Genomic DNA, 25,951 nt, shown 5'->3' with positions numbered 1-25,951 from the left:
ACACACAATAATAAAATTAGGAAAAAAAGGGTTTTAAGCCAATTTTCCCTCCAGGCAAATGAACAGAAGCTTGCTCTTTCATATATCACTTCACCACTCTACCTAATACAGATGGAAAAGGGCACTGAGCCAAAAGAGCCATTAAAAACAAAAAGAAAGAAACTTCTGAGTCTGAAACTTCACTATTATCTCTTCCTATTTCCAATCTTAACAAGCACACAAAGACGCTTTCCTTGCTCATGGTACAGGACAGACTGCCCACATTGAAATCAATGAACACAGTCCACTTAACTGATAGGACAAGAACACGTTCTGATCCATGAACCAGGGTATGAGGGCTGGGGTAATGAATCAAACTTCTCTTTTCTCTCTCTCCCCCACAGAATAGCCTGCATGAATTCCTCCTTGTCAAATGCATTGATGTGCCTACTCCAGGTGAATCTGACAAAACTTCTGGATATGGCATCCACTGCCCAACCCCATAGATAAACATCTGATTGCTATGTTACTGAATACTGAAAAATAACGTTTATGTAAACAGACCATTTTAGTACCTCCAAGTGTCCCAACTTTGCACCTGATTTGTTGCCACAATTGAACCCTGACACTAGAGGAACAAAATACCTCTTCAGATGTCAAACCCTTCCTGTCTAAAATGGGAGCAACTGAAACATCTGGGGAAAAGGTATATGGGGTCAATCACTGGAGCAGTCTGACCTTGACAGCAGTGGCTTTTTCCACATTACACAAATTTCCAATTACACTCAAGTCCCTGCCCATTAAAATGAACTTTTGGCTGGATGACCCCCATTGTAATAAATGACTTTTACATTCCCAGAACTACGTATGGCCCCACTGGTGTACTATTCTTTTTCACAAATTCAGGCTTTCAATATTCCTACAAATGAAAATAATGGGATATTGATGAAAGATACCCAAATATTCATAACAGTCTCCCCATTAAGCACATCCTACTTCATGGAATAACAGAGGAACTCCAAAACCAGAGACGACTCTGGTTACTCAGGAGAATTTCCAGGTGGCATTATAGCCTCTCTACTCATGCATAAGCTCCAGGTAACTTTTCCCTCTGTCAGAATCATTCAAGTAAAAAGGTGGTGCTGGTCCGGTACTTGACCCTTGCAGAGGACATTAATGATAATACCTCAGCTTTGGGGGCGTAACAGACTGGCCTAAATTCCTTGGCTTTTAGTAGTGTTAAATCACCCTATAGCTGTCAGCTTCCTGCTGGCCAACAAAGGAATGGTCTCTGTGATTGCCAGCACTTTGTGTTGCACACAGAACACTAAAACTGGCAAAGTAAAGCAGCCCATAAGACTAAAGAGAAATGCCTCTTGGCTCTATAAAGTAGATTGGGCAAGCTATGGGGCATCTATTCTTGGCATGGCAACAGCTATGCCTCATGATTTTACATTTAATATTCTAGGCAGCTCTGATCACCCTGCTTAGAATTAGTCTCAGACTAATTGAAAGCATTTTTGACATAGCCCCTTAAAGTCCAACATATTCAGGTCCATGATCATGTTTCTAACTCACATCTTAAAAAATAAAGGGGTGGAATTCAAACACCTATGTGATATTTTTCAGGTCTACCCCAAAACTTCATGGTAGGCCTCATGGATGACAGCTGCCCTTCAGACATTAAACTTGGTGTATAGCCAATGCACTGCAGTTTCTGAAGCAGCTCTCCCAGGTGGCCATGCTCTTATACATATAAGCTTCTTTATCTAGGGCCTTCGATAGAGACCTCCTTTGGTATAAAACCCTGAAGAAACATTTTCTGCACTGACTCAATACTTTTCCATTCCTAGCCCTTCTCCTCTCTTCTGACACACTACCCCCCCAGGGCTATACAGCTTCAGTGAAATGATTACACTCCTCTATGCTGATCCATCTAACCCTTGTTGGTACTGTGCCATGGAGAAAAATGGAACAATGGGGAAGTTAGTGCTTTCTCTAGTTTCACTTCATTTTTTATAAAACTGCAGTAAGTCAGTAAAGGTTCAACAGTTACTTTCATTATGGCTTTTTTTCCCCCAGTGCTGAGAATAAAACTCAGGGCCTTCATGAATGCTAGGCAACCACTCTTAACACCAAGTCACATCCCCAGCCAACGTGATGTGCTGTCTTAATGAGCTACTCTGACACTAAGCACCTTGGCTCTTCTCAGTTCAGCTGAGCTCTTGAAAGAACTTTTTTAAAGGATCCCAAAAGTTACATACAGTAAAAACATCTTCCTAAAACATCTTAATATAGTAGTAATATTCAATTAAAATAAAATATTGTGGAAGGTGATGGTCATCATTATACAAAATATATGTATGAAGATGTGAATTTGGTGTCAACATACCTTATATACAAACAGAGATATGATAAATTATGGTATAAAGTTGTAATAAGAATTGTAATGCAAAAGAAATAGAGGAAAAAAGAAAAAATCAATAAGTTATAGACTCCCCATCATTCTAATGTTTGATTTTAATATTTTCACACTAGAATTCAATAACTTTTTAGTTGATTTGACACCTAGTCTCACATTTAAGATAACTCAATTCCTGTGGTTTTAGTAGTTTGAACATACCTTTTGTCCCCGAGGCCCTGGAGGTCCTTCTGGACCTGGGAATCCAGGCAAACCTGGATGGCCTTCTAAACCTGGAAATCCTCTCTCTCCCTGCAATGAAACAAGAATTAAAGGTAAGGTCATTTTTTAATTTCCAAGCATAGGCATGGTTGATACTCAAAAAGATCAAATATCTATACAGACCATGATTTTTTTTTTTTGTACTGGAGACTGAACTCAGGGGCACTTGACCATTGAGCCACATCCCCAACCCTTTTTTTGTATTTTATTTAGAGACAGGGTCTCACTGAGTTGCTTAGCGCCTCGCCATTGCTGAGGCTGGCTTTGAACTAGCAATCCTCCTGCCTCAGCCTCCCAAGCTGCTGGGATTACAGGCGTACACCACTGTGCCCAGCAAAACTGACAATTTAATGATATTAAATTCACAGTTTTTATTAACATGAAGAAAACTGTAAGATTTAAGGAGAAAAACACAAATCATGCCAAATTTATATCACACATAGTAATATAATCTCCTATAAAACTAAAGAATATATCAGAGATAAAGTGAGATTTAAACATACTAACATCAAGATTTTAACAAGGAAGATGGCAATAGGACCAGGAAATCACGTTTGTAAATGTTACATGAAAAAAGCATGGGGAAGAGATGAAGTATAAAAAGAAACCACTGGAGAAGCTTCCAGATTTGTTGTAAAGTAGAAGAATTGCAGGATTATACAGAGTAAAAATTCATTTGCTGGTTGGAGATTCAATTAAATTAGCCAGAACAAATCTTTGGAACATCAACTTTTTAATAATTTTTTTCTGATTGTAAAATTAATATGATAAAGAAATGCACATTCAGTGTAGAAAACAAAAGATACAAGAAAATACCACCTCTATTCAGAATAATTGAATTTTGACTCAAGTCTCAATTCTGATCATAGCAGTTAACACAAGCACAGCAGGGCTGCCTACCTACCAGTGAGGGCCCATCACATCTTATCAGCTAATGGTAGTTATCTGATATATCTATAAAGCCAGAAAGGCAGGGGTAGAAAAGCCAGCAAGCATATTATTTAGATCAACATAAGAGGGTTAATTAATTTGTAAACAGCCAATAATAGTAAGGGTGTAAACTCCATACTGAATGTTTTTATATGCCAGGTATTATTACAAATTCACAATGTTTTATCTTATTTAATATTCCAAATGACAATATGAGTTAGATAGAATGATTTTCATTTTTTTGTGTGAAAAATCACAAACAAGCTGAGCACAATGGTGCATGCCTGTAATCACAGTGGCTCAGGAAGCTGAGGCAGGAGAATGGCGAGTTCAAAGCCAGCCTCAGCAAAAAGGAGGCACTAAGCAACTCAGTGAGACCCTGTCTCTCTATAAAATATAAAATAGGGATGGGGATGTGGCTCAGTGGTCAAGTGCCCTTGAGTTCAATCCCCAGTAACCCCTGCCCCCCCCAAAAAAAAATAATGAACAGTGAAACCATCACCACAGCCAAAATAAAGAACATATCCATCATTTACAAAAGGTTCCTTGTGCCCTCAACTCTCCTGTGCTTCTACCTGTCTACCCCAATCCCACCACCCCAGGTACTGACTGATCTGCTTTCTGTCACTATACACTAAACTATTTCTTAATGAAACTTGCATTTTCCAGAATTTTATATGAATGAAATCACACATATCATACTTTTGTCTAACTTTTCACTCAGCATCATTTTTTGATATTCAAACATGTTGTGATGGCTACTGATAGTTAATCTATTTTTATTGCTGAGTAGTGTTTCATTGCATGGATATTTTGCAATTGTTCATTAAGTTACCTGATGATGGGCAGTTGGTTGTTTCTACTTTCTGGCTATTACAAATAAAGCTACTATGAATATTAATGCACTAGTTATATATAAATGTATGCTTTCATTTCTAATGGATAAATGTCTAAGAATGGACAGGGTCATACAATAGATAGCAAGTCAAAACTTTTAAAGAAACCGTCAAACTGTTCCCCAAAGTGTTTGCATCATTTGACATTGCACTAGCAATCTACAATAGTTCCAATTACTTCACATCCTCACTTATACTTGGTATGGCCAAGTTTAATATTTAGATTGTATTCTAATGGTGCTATCTCCTTGTGATTGTTTTGTATTTCCCTAATTAATAATGTTGAACATCTTTTTATGTGTGATTTTGCCACCTATATATTGGCTTTTATCAAGTGTATTAAAATCTCTTGCTACTTTCTTCTAACTTAATTTTAGTTGGGGTTGTTTGTTTTATTATTGAATTTTTAAGAGTTCTTTAAATATTCTAGATACAAGTTCTTTTTTATAGACCTTATTTAATTAATTTATTTATTTATGTGGTGCTGAGGATCGAACCCAGGGCCTCACACATGCTAGGCGAGTGCTCTACCCCTGAGCCACAACCCCAGCCCCAGGATACAAGTTCTTTAAGAGACATATGATTCACAATCTTTTTTCCAAGATTGTGGGCTAACTTTTCATTAATTGTCTTTAAAAATGTCTTTGTGTGGGTGGGGGACATGTACTAGGGATTGAATCTCAGGATACTCTACCACTGAGCTATATATCCACAGCCCCATATATGTGATGTGTGTATTAATTTTGAGATAGGGTCACACTAAGTTGCTGAGGATCTCACTATGTTACTGAGATTAGCCTTGAACTTGTGATCCTTCTGCCTTGCCCTCCTGAGTCACTGGGATTACAGGCATGTACCACCGTGTCCAGCCCCAACAATGACTTTTAAATAAGAAGAAATTCCTAATTTTGATGAAATGCAATTTTTTATTCAGCTTTTCATCACTGTGACCAAAAGACCCAACAAGAACAACTTAGAGGAGAAAAGGGTATTGTGGCTCAGGCTTTCAGAAGTTCTATCCCTGGTTGATGGACTTCATTGTTCTGGACTCAAGGTAAGGCAGAACATCATGGCAGAACAAAGCTACTTAGTTCATGACATCCAGGAAAGAGACAGAGTAGAAACAGGATGCCAGGGAAATATAAATCCCAGAGGCACACCTCCAGTGACCTACTTCCTTGAGCCATGCCCTACCTGCCTACAGTATATAAATAATGAATCTTCCAGTCCATGAACATGATATATATCTCCATTTATTCAGGTCTTCTATTTTTTCCAGCAATATTCTTATAGTTTTCAGTGTCTAGACATTGCATATTTTTGTCTGACTTAGTCTTAAGTTTTCCAAACTTTTGTTATTGTCAAAGGCATTATTATGATTCTAATTTCCTAATTTTCATAGAAAATTGACTATGGAAATAGAACTGATTTTTTATTGATCTTAATTTATTTGTTTTTAAAATAATCTTTCTAAAAGCAGTAATGAATTTTAGGAACACCTTAGTATATGTCCATAGAATTTTCTGCATTGACAAATTATGCCATCAATAGCAGCAAAGAAAAAACAGCTTTATTTCTTCCTTTCCAGAGTGGATGCTTTTTGCTTATTTTTTCTTCTTTACTATACTAGTGATATTCGAATAGAGGTGGTGAGAACAGATATGTTTCTCAACTTAGGAGAAAATAACAAACTACCCACTGCATATAATTTTAGATGAATTGGTTTGGTAGATTCCCTGTAATGAGGAAATCTCTCCTACTCTTACTTTGCTAAGAGTTTATCACCAATGTAAATTGAAGTTGTAAAATGCATTCTTTATTGCCTATTAAGGTGGATGGTAGATTTATTTCTTTATGCTTTAAAATATTTTAGTATTTAATATAGTGAATGACAATTTTTGATTTTCACATGTTAAATGAAACATGCATTCCTAGTATATTATATACTTTATATGTTGTTAAATAGAATTTGCTAAAATTTTAAGAATCTCTGCATCTGTGTTCATGGAGGCTACTGATGTAGTTTTCTGTTTTGGTAATTTTGTCTCTGTCTAGTTTGGGTATCAGGACTATGCTTACTTCATGCAGATGGAAGACATTCCCTATTCCTGTATTTTCTAAATGCTTTCATGCAAGATTGACATTGTCTCCCACATAAATGTTTCATAGAATTCATCAGTGAAACCTTATGAAACTTGAGATTTTGTAGAAAGGATTGAAAATCCAATATCTTTTATAAATACAGGGTTATTAATCTTTTTGCTTATTTTATTCTATTATTTATTCATTTATTTTTAATTATTTAATTATTTTTAAATAATTCTATTATTTATTACTCAAGGAACTTGTCCATTTCAACTAAGTTGTCAATTTTTAAAATATTTTTCTAGTTGTAGTTGGACACAATAGCTTTATTTGATCTATTTATTTTTATGTGGTGCTGAGGATTGAACCTAGCGCCTCGCATGTGCTAGGTGAGCATTCTACCACTCAGCCAGAACCCCAGACCCAGTTGTCAAATTTTTTATAAATGTATTTATAATATTCCATTATTGATCTTTAATTTTTGTAGTGTCATTCCTAATACTGGTAGTTGTATTTTTATTTTTCTCTGTATTATCAGTCATGCTATCAATTTATCAATTAACAAATTTGGGTAAGTTTTTTCTATTATTTGTTTTCTAGTTCATATATATTGATTTTTACCATATTATCCTCTTTCTCTTAGTTTAAATTTAGTTTACTTGTCCTTTTCTAGTTACTTAAGTAGGAAATTTTGATCACCAATTTTAATCATTCTTTTTTACATAGATATTTAAAGCTGTTTCCCACCTAAGCACTCTTTTCATGTCATTCCAAATTTTCAATTGTTGCTTTTAAACAAAATACAACATTTTCCAATTCCAAAAAACAAAATTTTCCAATTTTCCTTCCAATTTCTTCCTTGATCCATCAGTTATTTAGAATGATGCTTTCTAATTTTCAAATAGTTGAGGTTTTTCTACAGATTGTTATTGGTTTCTTATTCGTTTCACTGTGATCAGGGAATGGATACTCATATTTTTAAACTTTTGGTATTTATAGGGTCTTATTTTGTAGTGTGATAGTAGGAGCAAATGTGACTCCATTTTGTTTTATGACTTCATCCTGTAAAACAACCATGCCAAGTAGAAGAGTCATGACTGGAGCAAGATGTTCTTTTCCTTTTGCTATAGAAACTTTTAAGAACACGGAACCCAATGGGGTGTTGTTTCTGTAACTAGGGTAACGGGGCTCTGTTTCTGTAACTGGGGTGACTGGGCTAACTGTGATTGGTTAGGCTTCCCTCTGCTTGACTGCACTGTCCCGCTTCTGTAACCTGGCTTGCTTGCATTGGCTAGACCCCCGAACATCCCTTTTGTGGTTTTCAGGCTTATAAGGAGTGCCCTTGCAATTGTTCAGGGCTGATCAGGGGAACAGCTTTATGTTCTGGTCAGCTGCGACCGGTGTGCTTCAATAAAGGCTTGATTTGATTATACGTGAGTGATCTGGAAGTCAGTTTATGAAACCCTGGGATGAAGCTTTAACTATAACAGTATCCCATAATATAGTTTATCTTGTTAAAAATTCCATGTGCTCTTGAAAAAATTGTATTTTGTAGTTATTGGTCATAGTATTCTTTATATGTCAATAAGGCCAGGTTGTTAATAGTGCAATTCAAATCATCTACACCCTTAACTGACTTTCTGAGTATTGTCAATGACTGAGGTAGGAGTATCAGAATCTACAACTATGGTTGTAAATTTGTCCCTTTAATTCTGTCAGATTTGGCTTCGGGTATTTTGGAGCTATGATCTTATGCTTTAAATTCTCTTTTGTGTTAAATAAGAGAGAGGAAAAGGATATAGTCTTTTATATTTAACCACATATACACCATTTCTAGTGCCTTTCATTCCTTCCTGCAAATTCACACTTCTGTCTACTGACATTTCCCTTTAACCTGAAGAAATTTCTCTCTCAGTACATTTATGCCAAATTCTCTATATTCTTATCACTGCAAAATATCTTAAATGTTTCCTTTATTTTTGAGGTATATTTTCACTGTATGATCATTATGTTTGCAGAATTTGTCAACTTCTAATGATATACTGCATATTATCCACTCTCTCTGTGAAGGACACTATTCATGTCATCATTCCACTATATGCAATAGGAATTTTCTCTAGCTTTTAAGATTTTCTTTTATTCAGTTTCTTTTTCAGTGTTTCATTATGATGGGACTTATGTGTAGTTTTCTTTGCTTTTATCCTACTTGAGGTTCATCCAAATTTTGTATCTACAAATTTATATTTTTCACCTAGTGGCAGGGAATTATTTCCATTAATACTGTCCCATGTTTCACTATGTTTTTACCCCTCTGATTTTTCTCTCCTGTCCTTGTAGGACTTTATTGAAATTTATTTTAGACTATTTGATACAGTTACACAGGTCACTAAGGCCCTAATGTTTCTATTTTTTTTTCATTTTTTCCTGTGTTCAGAGATCATTTTTTTACTTTAAATCTTAAGGTTCATTGACCTTTTTCTTTTTTTAAATCTCAGCTCTGCTATTAAATCTATCTGATAAATTTTTCTTCATTGAAAAATTCTAACATCAGTATTATTTTAGAGTTGATTTTCAACTTGGTAAGTTTTAATTGCATACTGGATAGTGTAGGTAATATATAGAAATTTTGGATTCTCTTATCTCTATCTGAAGAGTATTGAATTTTTGTTGTAACAAACTGTTAGCTAATGCCAGGCATGCTGGTACATGCCCATATCCCAGATACTTGGTAGTTTGAGGCTGAAAGATTAAAAGTTTGAGACTGGCCTGAGCACATTAGTGAGGCATCATCTTAAAATAAATGGTATCATTTGGATCTAAAACTGCCCCCCAAAGAGCCCATGTGTTAAGCAATGTAGCAATGGTCATAGGTTAAAATTGAATTATAAATGGGGTAGACTAATCTATTGGATGTATTAATAATTTGAATGAACAACTGGGGGATAACTATGGACAGATGGGTTTGACTGAAGTAAACAGGTCAATGAGGGCACGGCCTTCGACTATATTTGTCCCTGGCCCCTTCTTCTCCTCCCCTCTACTATCCATCTGCCATGAGCTGAGTAACTTTCTTCCATCGTGCCCTTCTGCCATCATGTTCTACTTTAACTGAGGCCTTCAGCAATAGAGTCAGTGGACCATGGACTGAAATTCTGAAATCATGAGCTTAAATACTTTTTTTCTCCTCTAAGTTGTTCTTGTCAGTTATTTATGTCATAGTGACAAAGATTTGACTGACACTAAGTTAAATAACATAAAAAGGATGTTGCTTAGTGGTAGAACACTTTTCTAGCATGTATGAGGCCCTAGGTTCAACCCCCAGTGCTGAAAATATAATAGTTGAATCAGGTGAACTCAAACTTAAAACTGTTTTGCTTTCAATGAACTGCAGTTAAATCTATGTACATGTACTTCCATCATGTTTTTTTGTTTGTTTGTTTATTTGTTTTTTTTTTTTTTGTTTTTTGTTTTTGCTGGGTAGTATGACTCTTCCCTATACCTATGAAGTTCAGGATTTAACCATGAATTTGAGTGGAATCTTTAAGCATATTTTTAAACTCTCCTGTCTTTTGTTTATTTCTACTCTAGCACATCTTCCCTTACTTTCAAGCCATTCTGGCATCCTCAACTCTTTCTCCTGAAATCTCAAAGCATTCTAACTGTGGGTTTTTGTCAGGGTTCTAGCCATCCTCTAACATGCACACATGGGGTATACTCAGGAAGAAAAAATATAAATTTAAATTCACCTAATGTTCATTCTTTTTTAAATTTTTTTTAGTTGTAGATGGACACAATACCTTTATTTTTATTTATTTTATTTGTATGTGGTGCTGAGTATTGAATCCCATGCCTCACAAGTTGTAGGCAAGTGCTCTACCACTGAGCTACAACCCCAGCCCATAGTGTTCATTCTTTTTTTAAAGAATCCTTTCCACTTTATTCCTTTGGCAACTATCTTATCTTATCAATTAGATATTATATTTTGTTCAGAGTTTTTAATTCTTATCTCCAGATAAATTAATGTGATAATAGTCACTGCACTATGATGTGGAATGAATCCCTCTTAGTCTTTTTATCACTACAAAAAACACCCTTACTACAAAACTATTTCCCTCAAACTAATGCTACTCATATATGTGTTTCCATGGAAAATTATTTAATTAATATTAATGGGTATTCTGTTGGGAAAATAGGGATTACAAAGGTCAAATGGGCTTGAGAATAAAGAACTGCAAAATAATCAAACAAGTGGTTTTCTTTGATCTAGGACATTTAAACATCTTACTATGCTAATTAATCTTCCATATTCCTAAGTGGAATATACCCTTATGGCATTATCCCAAACTTTTCCATATATAATTAGTAGTACCATTCACTTATTCATTCAAAAACATTTATTGAACTCCCAAAAGTAGACACCAGAGTGAGATTCTCCTCTCTTCTAATATAATTTTCTTTAGTTTAAAATTCACCAATTCACTATTCTTTTTTATTTTTTGAATTTTTATGTCAGTAACTAACCTACAATGGCTAGGTTTAGGCTATTTAATACTCACCTATTCTTGCTTTATAGTCATCATATCCATACAATAGGAGGTGCTGCTACAGGAAAAGGTAAAAATAGACATTCACCTATCAATAATTTGCAGGGACTAAAGAAAACTACATGGAATTGCCTAGCTTGGTATCCAGCACAGCTTAGTAGCTTGATACATGTTTAATTTTCTTAAGTATTCTCTTCTTTTTGCCTATTAAGTCAGTGACTTCAACAAGATTAATAAGGGTAGATCAAAGTTTTCAGGCCAAATGCAGTTAGAAGCTTATTTTGTTTGGTCCAAGAGCCAAGAACTTTCTTGGTCACTTTTAAAAAGCTGTTTTTAGAAAAGGAAAGAAGAGCTAGGATGTAGCTCAGTAGTAGAGTATTTGCCTAGTGTGTCTGAGACCCTGGGTTTCAGTTTCAGCATCTCAACAGCAAACACACACACAAACAGGAAAGAAGAAAATGTGACACAGACCTCATGTGTCCCACAAAGCCTAAAATATTTGTTACATGGCTTTTTATAAGAAGATGTTAGCTGATCCCTGAGATACAATCCAATCTTTGTAAGTTCTCAAAATAAGCAGGAGAGTAGAACTTGTTTTATTTATTTACATGTTCAGATAGAAGCCCTATTTTGAAAATGTATTAAAAAGGTATTTTACTGGTTTTACTAAGCTTTCAAAGGCCGTCTCCAATCTTACCTTTTCCCCTTTTATACCATTACAGTCACATTTTGATCCTGAAGAACATCCATAGCAAGCCTATAAAGAAAAGAAACAGGGGAAATAATTAAATATGAAACTGAAAATCAAACTCTTGACTTAGAATTCAATGGAACTCAGTAATCCAAACTTAAAAAAACAGTAAACTATCTGAAAGGATATATAGAAATGACAAACAACAGTTACCTTTGGGGAAGCTCTAACATTTTATTATATACATTTATGTTTGAGCTTTTCACAGTGATCTAATATAATTTTTATCATTCTAAAGAAAGATATGTCTTTTTAAATAAATAAAATGAAAAAGAAATTCATATAACTTCCTTGTAATGTGATTTGTTACATGTCCAAGTTCTAGAAATTCCTTTGTTTTTCTCCTAATATTACTTTAAAGAAGCCACCTCTCTATCTAAATTAGCAATCAACTTGGCAACTAGCCAAAGATAGCTCCCACTTGAAGTCAACTTGCTTCTTTGCATTCATGAGCAGTCATGGCACACAGAATACATAATGCTGTATTTTACCACTTTTTTTTCTTTGCCTCTACTCCCCCATCACTAACAGCAGCTCAACCTCTAACAGCTCCAAGCTTTACCAAAAAAGCTGCTTCCACAGCCTAAATGTTCTAAATAGCCACAACTAACACCTTAATTCACTCATATTAGGAAGTAAGGTCCTAAAACCAAAAAAACAACTTCCTCTAAAATAAAAGTGTACAGTAAATAAGAAGAAAGTAGATAACTTCTGCCATCCATAGCTATCTTTTACTCTGGCATGAAGCTGAACAGCTTAGAAAAACAAATAGTAATTAGTGTAACTTAGGTTGACAGCTTACTACTTATGCACAAGAACATGGCATGCTTTTCATCAAAGAGATCAACAAACTAACTTAACTAAAACCTTTATATGATGCAAAAGCCAAATAAAGTTCATCCATCAGTGCTCAACCTGAAGAGTCTGTGGCTTAAAAAGTGCCTTTCCCCCAGGCTCAACATTCCATACTTTCTTTTCTTTCTACTTTTTTCCCAAGGCACTTTACTGTAGTCACATCCCCAGTCCCTACCCTTTTGTTGAAACAGGGTCTCCTAAGTTGCTGAGACTGGTGTGAAATTTGTGGTCCTCCTACTTCAGCCTTCAGAGTTGCTGGGATTACAGGCTTATGCCGGGCTCCATGCTTCCCTTTCTTTAGTCTATAACACAGCATCTTTCTGAATCCTTATCAACTAATGCAGCTGAAATTAGAAGCCACCCTCATGCTGAAATCTCTTTTCCTTATTATAAGAGCAAACCACAATGGCTTGAAGACAGAAGATCTCTCAATCAACTGCAAGAGGCTATTCTAGTAAAAGATGTACTCTTGACACTTCTAATTCAGTCTCTCAGGCAGCCATTATTTATTTATTATAAATAGATAAATAGGTGATTAGGTTGTACACTGATTTTAGTGTTACATGTTAACTACATTACAGTTTTATTCAGACAAACTCATTCATCAAACATGAAGTGAGCATAATTACAGGCCAGAAACTTTTTTAGGTATGAAAGATATAAAAATGAATAAGATGCAACTCATGTTAACATAATTCAACAAATACTTATTGATCATGTGTTGTTTTGTGCCAGCCACTATGTTAAGTGAAGCAGAAATACAAAGACAGTAAATCTTTGTTCTTTCATAGAAAGAATAAGAGGAATACAACAGACACTAGTATGGCAATATGTAAATCAATGGATGTGTAACTGATGTGATTCTGCAATCTGTATACGGGGTAAAAATGGGAGTTCATAACCCACTTGAATCAAAGTGTGAAATATGATATATCAAGAACTATGTAATGTTTTGAGCAACCAATAATAAAAATTTTTAAAAAAAGAATAAACCTATATACAAAAAAATTACATTATAATGAGCCAGAAACAGGGGTTAATTTTAAATATACAATATTCTTTGTGAAAAAATAAAAAATGAAATTTAGATTGTGCACACTCTCAGCATCCAATTACATGCATTAATAGAGGTGCAAAGGTTACTGCAAATCCAAAATGGCTGTTAATGTAAGAATAACATTTGAAGTTGAATGAATGACTATTCATAATATGTAAATATATGTGCATAAGGGTTTTTTGTAAGTAGAAGATGGTATAATTTTGCACATTCAGTCTTTATGGGGAGATTTTCCTCTTTAAAATATGAATTAAAGATTCTGAGAATAATGCAAAGCAATTGGCTAATAGGATTTCATTAATATGGACTAAAAACTATGTGATTTCTTTACAATATTTTGCACTAATCAGTGTCCAAAAATCTCAATATAATGTATAAACAAAACCTTTAATGTTCTTCTGTGTGATTTTCCAAGTGATTTTATGCAATATTTTTCTTAAAAATTGGTAATTTCATTTTTATACTTTTTATTAATTAACTTGTAGTTTTCTTTAGAGAGATCACTACTTAAAACATTTTGGAATTATAGATAAATTTTAAAATTAAATTTTAAGGTTTAAATTTTGAATTTTATTTATTCTGCCTAGCTTATGGGAAGGACTCTGGTACTCATGGGTTAAAAACAAAACAAAAACCAGGCAACTGTAATACACACACCAACCACTAGATGCCACTTTCTATACAATTATAACAGTGGCACCCACAAGGAAATAGCCCTAATTAGACATCTGATTAATGGAGTAACTTTTTTTAATACCAATTTCCATTAATATTGATTAAATGCTCAAAGAGTACAGAGCACAATATTATGTCTATGAGCTGTACAAAAATGTGTAGATGTGGGTGCTGCCTTTAAGGAGCTTCCAATCTAGATTTAAAAAATAAAAAAGAAAAGAAAAGAAAAACTATGCACAAACAAATTTAAATTAGAATAAAATAAAAAATGATAAGACAGATAATGGTAATGGAAAAAAGCACTAACACACAAGAAATATTCCCCTAGTTTACTTCAGAAGTTGAATCATTACAATCTCATGGACAAGCATTCCCATGCTCTAGGATTATTTTTTCACTTGTAAAAATGACATATATAGACAATGTGATCTAATTATGTAGCTTCCAGATTCCACTGTGATTCTGTTAGGATCCACCAAGCAAAAATAAGTGTATAGTCAATAATTCTTAACGCAAATTCCCTTGAGCCCGAGAGTATTAATAAAAGGTTGGTTAAAAAAAAAAAAGTGAATACCTAGACTTCAATTCAGAAAAATGGACAGAAAGATATCTAGAGGCAAAATGACCATATTAAGCACTAAGATTTTAAAAAATTGAATGAGGCAAAGAGGTAAAATTAACATTTACAGACCTCAGTTTAAAAGCATTTACTAAGTAAATGTGGAAAAAAAAAAAACTATCATAGGAGATAAGGCTAAACTATGAACTTTTCAATACTGTGGAAAATTAATTCTACAAAATCACACAAAACAGTTAAAGCAAGAAAATTATTGAATTATAATGATCTTTTAAAATTTTATTATGGGAGAAAATAATAAAATAAAAATTATGGAAGGTTTTGCATTCGCACATAGTAAAACACATCATAAAACTATAATAATTAAAACAGTGTGGTATTACTCAAAGAATGGTAGCTTAACTAACTAAAATACTAAGGCCAGAAAAGACACACAGGTGTACGGACCCCCTACACACACATTTACTATATTATAAAAGTTGGCATGTCAAATCAATGTGAAATTAATGAGTCATTTAACATATGGTGCTGGGATAAGTACAGAAAATTATGAATTTACATCTTAGGCCATTACAACAAAAGTATATATTTGAGTATTATCCAAAATGTTTGGAACCAAAGTGTTTTTAATTTTCAATTATTTTTAGATTTTGGAATATCTGCTTATACATAATGAAATATTTTGGGGATGAGACCCAAATGTAAACATGAACTCATTTATATCTTATATAAACCTTATACACATAGCCTGAAGGTAATATTAAACAGTGTTTTAAATACTCTTGTCCATGGAGCAAAATTGCATTATGTGGAAATTTTTCCCTTGTGGTATAATGTCAGAGCTCAAAACCTTTCAGATTTTGGGTTTCAAACTTTCAGATTATGAATACCCAACTATAACAGGTATTAGACTAAAAAGTACAAGTAAAAAGCAAACTTGCAGCCCAATGCAGTGGTGTACACCTATAATCCCAGCTACTCCAGAGGATCTCAAGTTAGAGGCTGACCTGGGCAATTTTGCAAGACCCTGTCTAAAAATAAAATAAAAAGGCTGGTGATGTAACCCAGTGGTAGACCACGTGCCCAGCATGTACAAGGCCCTGGTTTTAATCTCCTGTACTAAAATAAAAACATGCAAATTCCTGGATGCATTAAGATTACCCAAAGAACCTTGTAACAATTCAGATACCAGGAACCCATCCTAAAGTTTGTTTCAGTAAGAAATAGAAGTTGACCAAAAGAATATGTAATTTTCATTTCATTTCATTTCTGATTGATACATAATATTTGTACATATTTATGAGGTACAATGTGAGAAAGAGTAAGAGGAAGGAGGGAGAAGGTAAGGCCAATCAGTGGGTACAATGTAGTTTGGTAGAAATAAGTTCTGGTGTTCTATGGTGCAACAAGTTTTAAAGAACAATAATGGATTATGTATTTTAAAATCTTCTCTTATTTAACCGGAAATGGTATTGTTTATTTAAATTTATTTATTTACCTATTCTAATTAGGTATATATGACAGCAGAATGCATTTTGATTCATTGTACACAATTGCAGCATAACTTTTCATTTCTCTGGTTGTACACGATATAGGATCACACCATATGTGTAGTCATACACGTACCTAGGGCAATGATGTCCATCTCATTCCACCATCTTTCCTGCTCCCATGCCTCCTCCCCATCTCTCCCTCTCCTTTCACCAATCATAGTTCCTCCATTTTTCCCATACCCCACCTTTTACGGATCTGCATCCACTTATCAGAGAGAATATTTGGCCTTTGTATTTTTGTAATATTCTTACTTCACTTAGTATGATATTCTCCAACTCCATCCATTTACCTGCAAATGCCATAATTTTATTCTCTCTTTATGCCAAGCAATACTCCATTGTGTGTATACACCACAGTTTCTTTATCCATTCATCTATTGAAGGGCATCTAGGTTGGTTCCACAGTTTAGCTACTGTGAATTGAGCTGCTATAAACATTGATGTGGCTGCATTACTATAGTATGCTGATTTTAAGTCCTTTGGGTGTATATGGAGGAGTGGGATAGCTGCGTCAAATGGTGGCTCCATTCCAAGTTTTCTAATGAATCTCCATAATGCTTTCCAGAGTGGTTGCATCAAATTCCAGTCCCATCAGCAATATATGAGTGTGCCTTTCCCCCCACATCCTCACCAACACTTACTGTTGTTTGTATTCTTGATAACTGCCATTTTGACTGGGGTGAGATGAAACCTTAGAGTAGTTTTGATTTGCATTTCTCTATTACTAGAGATGTTGAACATTTTTTCATATGTCTGTTGATCAGGTGTATATCTTCTTCTCAGAAGTGTCTGTTCAGTTCCTTAGCCCATTTGTTGATTGGGTTGTTTTTTTGGTGTTAATTTTTTGAGTTCTGTATATATCCTGGAGATTAGTGCTCTGACATGTGTGTGGCAAAAATTTGCTCCCCAAATGTAGGTTCTCTCTTCCCCTCATTGATTGTTTCTTTTGCTGAGAAAAAGCTTTCAAAATCTTCTCTTATAGCTATTTTATAATGGTAAAGTTCCAATTCAATAGGAAGATATAACAGTTACAATTTATGCATGCACCTAACAACAGAGCCAAAAAACACATGAATCAAAAACTGTCCCAACTGAAGAGAGAAATATAGACAATTTAATAACAGTATTTGGGGACTTCAATACCCCACATTCAATAATGGGTGATGAGTGATGCTAACCAGACAAGTTGATGCCTTCACCTGAGCTGCACTATTATTACAGGAGAGAAATCAAGAATTTAGAGAACCCACATATTTTATAATGGGCAGTAAGCTTGCTTGACTTTTGCTTGGAGATATTATCTTTATTATGCTAGAAGGTAAACAAATCTGGCCTTTCTTCCAAAAGAAGATACTGTCTCTATTTTTAAGTTGTTCACTATAAAACAACCTTCAAAACAGAGTTCATAGAGAGGACAGTTCCTCTCCTCTTATGACGTACAGAGACATAAGAGATTCATGGAAAATTTTCTGCAAACATATTCCAGAATCTGAAAAAAAAAAAATAAGAGAATAAACAAATGCAGCATATGAACAGCAATGAGAGTTTTTAAAACCACTATTATCTTGAATATTTGATAATCCTTTTAAAATATTGCTAATATTCTGAAATTGTTAATTATGTTTATGTAGTATGATGTACTTTTCCTTAAGTAAGGCATGATGTGTATACTGATGTGTTTAGGCATATGAAACGTTATTATCTGTAACTTATTTTTAATGGCCTAGCAAAAAAGAAATGTACACACCCTTGTAAGATTTAAGTAGATGAATATACTGAGAAACACTTGAGCGCAAGACACATAAAGCAAACATGGCAAATTGCTAACAAATACTAAGTCTACATGAAGATATAATGACATTAATTTTTTTCTTTCAATTTTTTTGAAAATGTTATTATTAAAAAGTTAGAAATATTGAGAAATATACCTGAAACAAATATCCTTCAATGGCAAAAAAGGAGATATATTTCAACATGTATGATTTTCATTAGAGATATTATAAACATAAGGCCACATTATAACAGTGATCCACTTTATGCTTTGAATGTACTCCTTGCTGCTCTGCCACTGTGACTTATTTTTAAATGGACATGTTTCTCTCTCTTCCTCTCTCCCTTCTCCTCCCTAAACTTTCCTCCCTACTCTCAGAATTACATTTCTTCCCTATCCTAGGAAGAGTTATCTACCCTTGAGCACACAATCACCACAGGAAAGAAGTACTCTGGGGATGGCACCAGAAGATCTTAGAAATTACTATCTCCCAAATTAATAAGTGAATTACAGCTCCAGACAGCACACATGGAATGTAACCGTTGAATCACCTCTTTAAAAACCCCTGTTCCTCATGATGTGCAGAATCACAGCCTCTGGGAAAAGAGTCCCTTGTGTTTTTCCCTTGCTAATAAAGCAATAAAACTTTTATTTTCCTTTTTCTCAAAATTGTATCATCATTATTGTTGACACTGGGGACAAGGACCAAGCTTTTGTTAACAACATGGAAAGGTTGATATAATAGATAAAAGATTCATACATAAATAATAACCACAGAAAGCTGGAAGCTGGTATAGCTATATTAATTTCAGACAAAGTAGACTTTAAAGTAAAATTTATTCTGAAAAATAAAACAATATCACTTCAGAATGATAAAAGGTTTGGTTCACAGGGAAGATACTAAAAGGAAACCACCATAAACTGTATAAATTGTAACATCCTCAAAATATATCAAGTTAAAAACTATAAGATCTACAAATATAAATAGACAAATCCACAATCATAGTTGGAGATTTTAAGCAGACCTCCAACAATTGGTAGAACATGTAAACAAAATAATCTGTAAGGATGTAGAGAGATATGAACATGAATAACATACTTATTCTAATGGACATATATAATACATCAAATGAAGAACACATATTTATAGCAGGTACATCCTGGAAGTTTATAAAAACTGACCAGACACTGAAGGACCAGTGTACTCCTTCAGTGTACTCCTAATATTATACTATGTTCAATTAAATGAGTAATCTGCATTTACATTATTTTGAATATGTGATTCTAAACAAATCTCAAAAGACTGAATTCATACTGAATATTATCTCTAAATATCATGCAATTAATTTAGAACAAAAAAAAATTTAAACAAAATCTTCCAGAGAACAGGAGGGATAAAATTAGCATAACCTTGAAACCAAACCTAAATAGGACTGAGTATGAAAGAAAAAATACCAGCCAATCTTATCAATAAATATAGAGGCAAAATTCCTAAATACAATATGATAAAACTAAGCCCTAGCCATTGTTGAAAGGAAACAAAAGGATTGGAAAAGAAGAAAGAAAAATGTCATTTACAGATTATTTAATTACAGAGAGAAAATTCAAAATAACCTCTATAAATAGAATAAAGCTTAGTAAGGTAGCTAAATGTAAAATAATTATAATATTTTATACATCATAAACAAAAATCAGAAAACAAAAAAGAGACTACTTATAATAGTATTCCCAGTGTAGTCTCCCAGGGAGAAAGGGAGGAAACTAGAGAGGATAGAGCTTTAGGGAAAAAAACAAGAATGCAGTACAAAAAAAAAATTCAAGTAATTGTAAACTATGGGGGAAAAATTTACACAGGAAAATAAATATAATCACAGAGTATTACCTGGCACTACAATAAGCAACATATTCATAATACTCACATTTTCAAAATAATGTAAACACAATTTACTGATTTAATTGAAAATAGTGCAACATTGGGAAGAAACTGAAGAAGTGAGATAAGAGTGGTAGTAGAAAGAGCACCTTATCTATCATAGCACAAAGTAAACAGAAAAAAAATGTTGATAAAGCAAAAATTTTTTGCAAGTTTTTGCCCTTAAAGAACCTATCTGAAAAGTCAAAGGGGATGAGGAAAAGAATTGATAGTTTTCACCACTAAACTTTTTAACCCATATGCGTATAATTTTATGCCATATTACCACACAATGGGCATTTGCATGAGTCTGATATTATTTTAAATCTCATATTTTAAAAGAGAAGTTATCTTTAGCCTGGCTACCCTTAAAAAAGATCTCTATTTGTGGAGCCATGGATTCAACATTTTTCAACAGTTAGGGTTAAATATTTTATATATATATCACTTTGTTACATCCCTTTATTTATAAGTTATCACAACCCAAAATCAAATCTTGCTAAATCTTCCTAATAAAGGTTATCAATAAAAGAATATTAAAGAAGTTGAAAGAGTTCTTGGAAATTAGCTAATATATTCCTGTTTTTAAAACACAAAGAGATGGAAGGCCAATCAATGACAGAGCCAAAGCTAGTATCATTTTCTTGACTTTTCTAATATTTAAAACTGATTTTCATTTGCTTTCATGTTCTGAGACAAAACTAATGTATTTTGCCAGATATTCTGTAAACAGTAAATATCTTCTTTTCACAAAAATAAAAATCTTTCTTTTTTTTATTATTAGTTGTTCAAAACATTACCATAGCTGTTGACATATCATATTTCATACATTTGATTCAAGCTGATTATGAAGTCCCATTTTTACCCCGTATACAGATTGCAGAATCACATCGGTTACACATCCACGTTTTTACATACTGCCATACTAGTTGACTGTTGTATTCTACTACCTTTACTATCCTCCCTCCCCTCCCTTCTTCTCTCTCTACCCCATCTACTGTAATTCATTTCTCTTCGTTGTTTTTTTTTACCCATTCCCCTTGCTTCCTCTTATATGTAATTTTGTATAACAATGAGGGTCTCCTTCCATTTCCATGCAATTTCCCTTCTCTCTCCCTTTCCCTCCCACCTCTCGTCCCTGTTTAATGTTAATCTTCTTCTCATGCTCTTCCTCCCTGCTCTGTTCTTAGTTGCTCTCCTTATATCAAAGAAGACATTTGGCATCTGTTTTTTAGGGATTGGCTAGCTTCACTTAGCATAATCTGCTCTAATGCCATCCATTTCGCTGCAAATGCCATGATTTTATCATTTTTTTGTGTAGAGTAGTACTCCATTGTGTATAAATGCCACATTTTTTTTTATCCATTCATCTATTGAAGGGCATCTAGGTTGGTTCCACAGTCTAGCTATTGTGAATTGTGCTGCTATGAACATCGATGTAGCAGTATCCCTATAGTATGCTCTTTTAAGATCTTTAGGGAATAGTCCGAGAAGGGGAATAGCTGCGTCAAATGGTGGTTCCATTCCCAGCTTTCCCAGGAATCTCCATACTGCTTTCCAAATTGGCTGCACCAATTTGCAGTCCCACCAGCAATGTACAAGTGTACCCTTTTCCCCACATCCTCGCCAGCACTTGTTGTTCTTTCACATCATAATGGCTGCCAATCGTATTGGAATGAGATGGTATCTTAGGGTGCTTTTGATTTGCATTTCTCTGACTGCTAGAGATGGTGAGCATTTTTTCATGTACTTGTTGATTGATTGTATGTCCTCCTCTGAAAAGTGTCTGTTCAGGTCCTTGGCCCATTTGTTGATTGGGTAATATGTTTTTTTATTGTTTAATTTTTTGAGTTCTTTGTATATTCTGGATATTAGGGTTTTATCTGAAGTGTGAGAAGTAAAAATTTGTTCCCAGGATGTAGGCTTCCTATTTACCTCTCTTATGGTTTCTCTTGCTGAGAAAAAACTTTTTACTTTGAGTAAGACCCATTTGTTGATTCTTGTTTTTAACTCTGGTGCTATGGGTGTCACATTAAGGAATTTGGAGCCCGATCCCACAATATGTAGATTGGAGCCAACTTTTTCTTCTATCAGAAGCAGAGTTTCTGATTTGATATCAAGCTCCTTGATCCATTTTGAGTTAACTTTTGTGCATGGCGAGAGAAAGGGATCTAGTTATTTTGTTGCATATAGATTTCCAGTTTTCCCAGCACCATTTGTTAAATGGTGTATATTGTTTTATTGGAGTATAAGAATTCAAAATAATTTCTAATTATCAATTGCATGCTTTTAGCCCCTTTATCAAATATAAGATAGTTGTAATTTTGTGGATTGGACTCTGTGTCCTCTATTCTGTACCATTGGTCCACCCGCCTGTTTTGGTACCAGTACCATGCTGTTTCTGTTACTATTGATCTGTAGTATAGTTTGAAGTCTGGTATCGCTATACCGCCTGATTCACACTTCCTGCTTAGCATTGTTTTTGCTATTCTAGGTCTTTTATTTTTCCATATGAATTTCATGATTGCTTTCTCTATTTCTACAAGAAATGCCGTTGGGATTTTGATTGGCATTGCATTAAACCTATAGAGAACTTTTGGTAATATCGCCATTTTGATGATGTTAGTTCTGCCTATCCGTGAACAGGGTATATTTTTCCATCTTCTAAAATCTTCTTCTATTTCTCTATTTAGGGTTCTGTAGTTTTCATTGTATAAGTCTTTCACCTCTTTTGTTAGGTTAATTCCCAAGTTTTTTTTTTTTTTTGAGGATATTGTGAATGGGGTGGTTGTCCTCATTTCCATTTCAGAAGATTTGTCGCTGATATACAGGACTGCCTTTGATTTATGCGTGTTGATTTTATATCCTGCCACTATGCTGAATTCATTTATTAGATCTAGTAGTTTCTTTGTAGACCCTTTTGGGTCTGCTAAGTTTAGAATCATGTCACCCGCAAATAGTGATAATTTAAGTTCTTCTTTTCCTATTTTTATGCCTTTAATTTTTTTTCGTCTAATTGCTCTGGCCAGTGTTTCGAGAACTACGTTGAACAGAAGTGGTAAGAGAGGGCATCCTGTCTTGTTCCAGATTTTAGAGGGAATGCCTTCAATTTTTCTCCATTCAGAATGATGCTAGCCTGAGGCTTAGCATAGATAGCTTTTACAATATTGAAGTATGTTCCTGTTATCCCGCGTTTTTCTAGTGTTTTGAACATAAAGGGATGCTATACTTTGTTGAATGCTTTTTCTACATCTATCGAGATGATCATATGGTTCTTATCTTTAAGTCTATTGATGTGGTGAATAACATTTATTGATTTCCGTATATTGAACCAGCCTGGCATCCCAGGGATGAATCCTACTCGATCATGATGCACAATCTTTTTGATATGTTTCTGTATCCGATTCGCCAGAATTTTATTGAGGATTTTTGCGTCTAGGTTCATTAGAGATATTGGTCTGTAGTTTTCTTTCTTTGAAGTGTCTTTGTCTGGTTTAGGAATCAGGGTGATGTTGGCCTCGTAGAATGAATTTGGAACTTCTCCCTCTTTTTCTATTTCCTGAAATAGCTTGAAAAGTATTGGTATTATTTCTTCCTTAAAGGTTTTGTAAAAGTCTGCTGTATACCCATCTGGTCCTGGGCTTTTCTTAGTTGGTAGTCTTTTGATGGCTTCTTCTATTTCCTCAATTGATATTGGTCTGTTTAGGTTGTGTATATCCCCCTGACTCAATCTGGGCAGATCATATGACTTAAGAAATTTATCTATGCCTTCACTATCTTCTTTTTTATTGGAGTATAAGGATTCAAAATAATTTCTAATTATCTTCTGTATTTCTATAATGTCTGTTGTGATATTGCCTTTTTCATCCCATATGCTAATAATTTGAGTTCTCTCTCTTCTTCTCTTCATTAGCATTGCTAAGGGTCTGTCGATCTTATTTATTTTTTCAAAGAACCAACTTTTAGTTTTGTCAATTTTTTCAATTGTTTCTTTTGTTTCCATTTCATTGATTTCAGCTCTGATTTTAAATATTTCTTGCCTTCTACTACTTTTACTGTTGTTTTGTTCTTCTTTTTCCTAGGGTTTGAGATGAAGTTTTAGATAATTTATTTTTTGTTTTTTTCTTTTTTTAAGGAATGAACTCCAAGCAATGAATTTTCCTCTTAGAACTGCTTTCAATGTGTCCCATAGATTCTGATATGTTGTGTCTGTGTTTTCATTTATCTCTAATAAGAATTTTTTAATTTCCTCCTTGATGTCTTCTTTAACCCATTGATCATTCAGTAACATATTGTTCATTCTCCAAGTGAGGCATGGTTTTTCCTTCCTTCTTTTATCATTGATTTCCAATTTCATTACGTTATGATCAGATAGGATGCATGGTATTATCTCTACTCCTTTATAATTTCTAAGAGTTGCCCTGTGACATAATATATGGTCTATTTTTGAGAAGGATCCATATGCTGCTGAGAAAAAATTGTAACCGGTTGATGTTGGGTGGTATATTCTATATATGTCAATTAAGTCTAAGTTATTAATTATATTATTGAGTTCTTCTTTATTCAACTTTTGTTTGGAAGATCTGTCCAGTGGCGAGAGAGGTGTGTTGAAGTCTCCCATGATTATTGTATGGGGGTCTATTAGACTCTTGAACTTGAGAAGAGTTTGTTTGATGAACATAGCTGCATCATTGTTTGGGGCATATATATTTATGATTGTTATGTCATGTTGGTGTATGGTTCCCTTGAGCAGTATGTAGTGTCCTTCTTTATCCCTTTTGATTAACTTTGGCTTGAAATCTATTTTATTTGATATGAGTATGGACACTCCTGCTTGCTTCCAAGGTCCATATGAGTGATATGATTTTTCCCAACCTTTCACCTTCAGTCGATGTATGTCTTTTCCTATCAAATGCGTCTCCTGTAGGCAGCATGTTGTTGGATCTTTTTTTTTTGATCCATTTACTAGCCTGTGTCTCTTGATTGGTGAATTTAAGCCATTAACATTTAGGGTTACTATTGAGATATGGTTTGTACTTCCAGCCATATTTGTTTATTTATTTTACTTGACATGATTTGTTTTTCCTCTTTGATTATTTTTTCCCTTTACTGTACTACCTCCCGCTGTTGGTTTTCATTATTATTTTTCATTTCCTCTTCCTGTAATGTTTTGCCAAGGATGCTTTGAAGAGGTGGTTTTCTATCTGCAAATTCTTTTAACTTTTGTTTATCATGCAAGGTTTTAATTTCATCTTCCATCCTGAGGCTTAATTTCGCTGGATACACAATTCTTGGTTGGAACCCATTTTCTTTCAGTGTTTGAAATATGTTATTCCAGATCTTCTAGCTTTCAGAGTCTGTGTTGAAAGATCAGATGTTATCCTGATTGGTTTACCCCTAAATGTAATCTGCTTCCTTTCTCTTGTAGCTTTTAAAATTCTCTCCTTGATCTTTAGGAAGATGGTGGCGAGGGGAGTGCATTGCCCCCGTGTGCCACGTCACTGTGTGGGAGAATGACGAGTCAGGACGGATAAAGGCTATCTTGTTAGGAACTTCCAGCAATAGTGGGGTGCTCCGGAACCTGGAGGAAGGATTTCCATCGCACGAGGATCGGCTACGGGGACTCAAATGTGAGAGATTTGTCGCACGGAGGGTAACACTGCTTATTCAGCAAATCGCCTCA

At 34.3% G+C, this 25,951-nt stretch overlaps 1 protein-coding gene across 2 annotated transcripts in view; it reads right to left on the bottom strand.

The window, feature by feature from the left end:
• The window catches only part of Col4a5 (collagen type IV alpha 5 chain), a 231,282-nt gene that overhangs the window by 123,147 nt on the left and 82,184 nt on the right, over window positions 1–25,951 (bottom strand). For both annotated transcript variants that reach the window (XM_027932198.3, XM_027932204.3), the window contains exons 2-3: window positions 11,815–11,874; window positions 2,603–2,692 (exon numbers count right to left, since the gene is read on the bottom strand). In XM_027932198.3, coding sequence (XP_027787999.1) covers window positions 2,603–2,692; window positions 11,815–11,874 — 150 coding nt within the window. The remainder of the gene's footprint in view (window positions 1–2,602; window positions 2,693–11,814; window positions 11,875–25,951) is intronic.

This window comes from Marmota flaviventris, chromosome X, assembly GCF_047511675.1.
Source record: "Marmota flaviventris isolate mMarFla1 chromosome X, mMarFla1.hap1, whole genome shotgun sequence".
Lineage (NCBI taxonomy): Eukaryota > Metazoa > Chordata > Mammalia > Rodentia > Sciuridae > Marmota > Marmota flaviventris.
The sequence above is the reverse complement of the archived record's forward strand: the minus strand, read 5'-3'. Positions and strand labels throughout refer to the sequence as shown.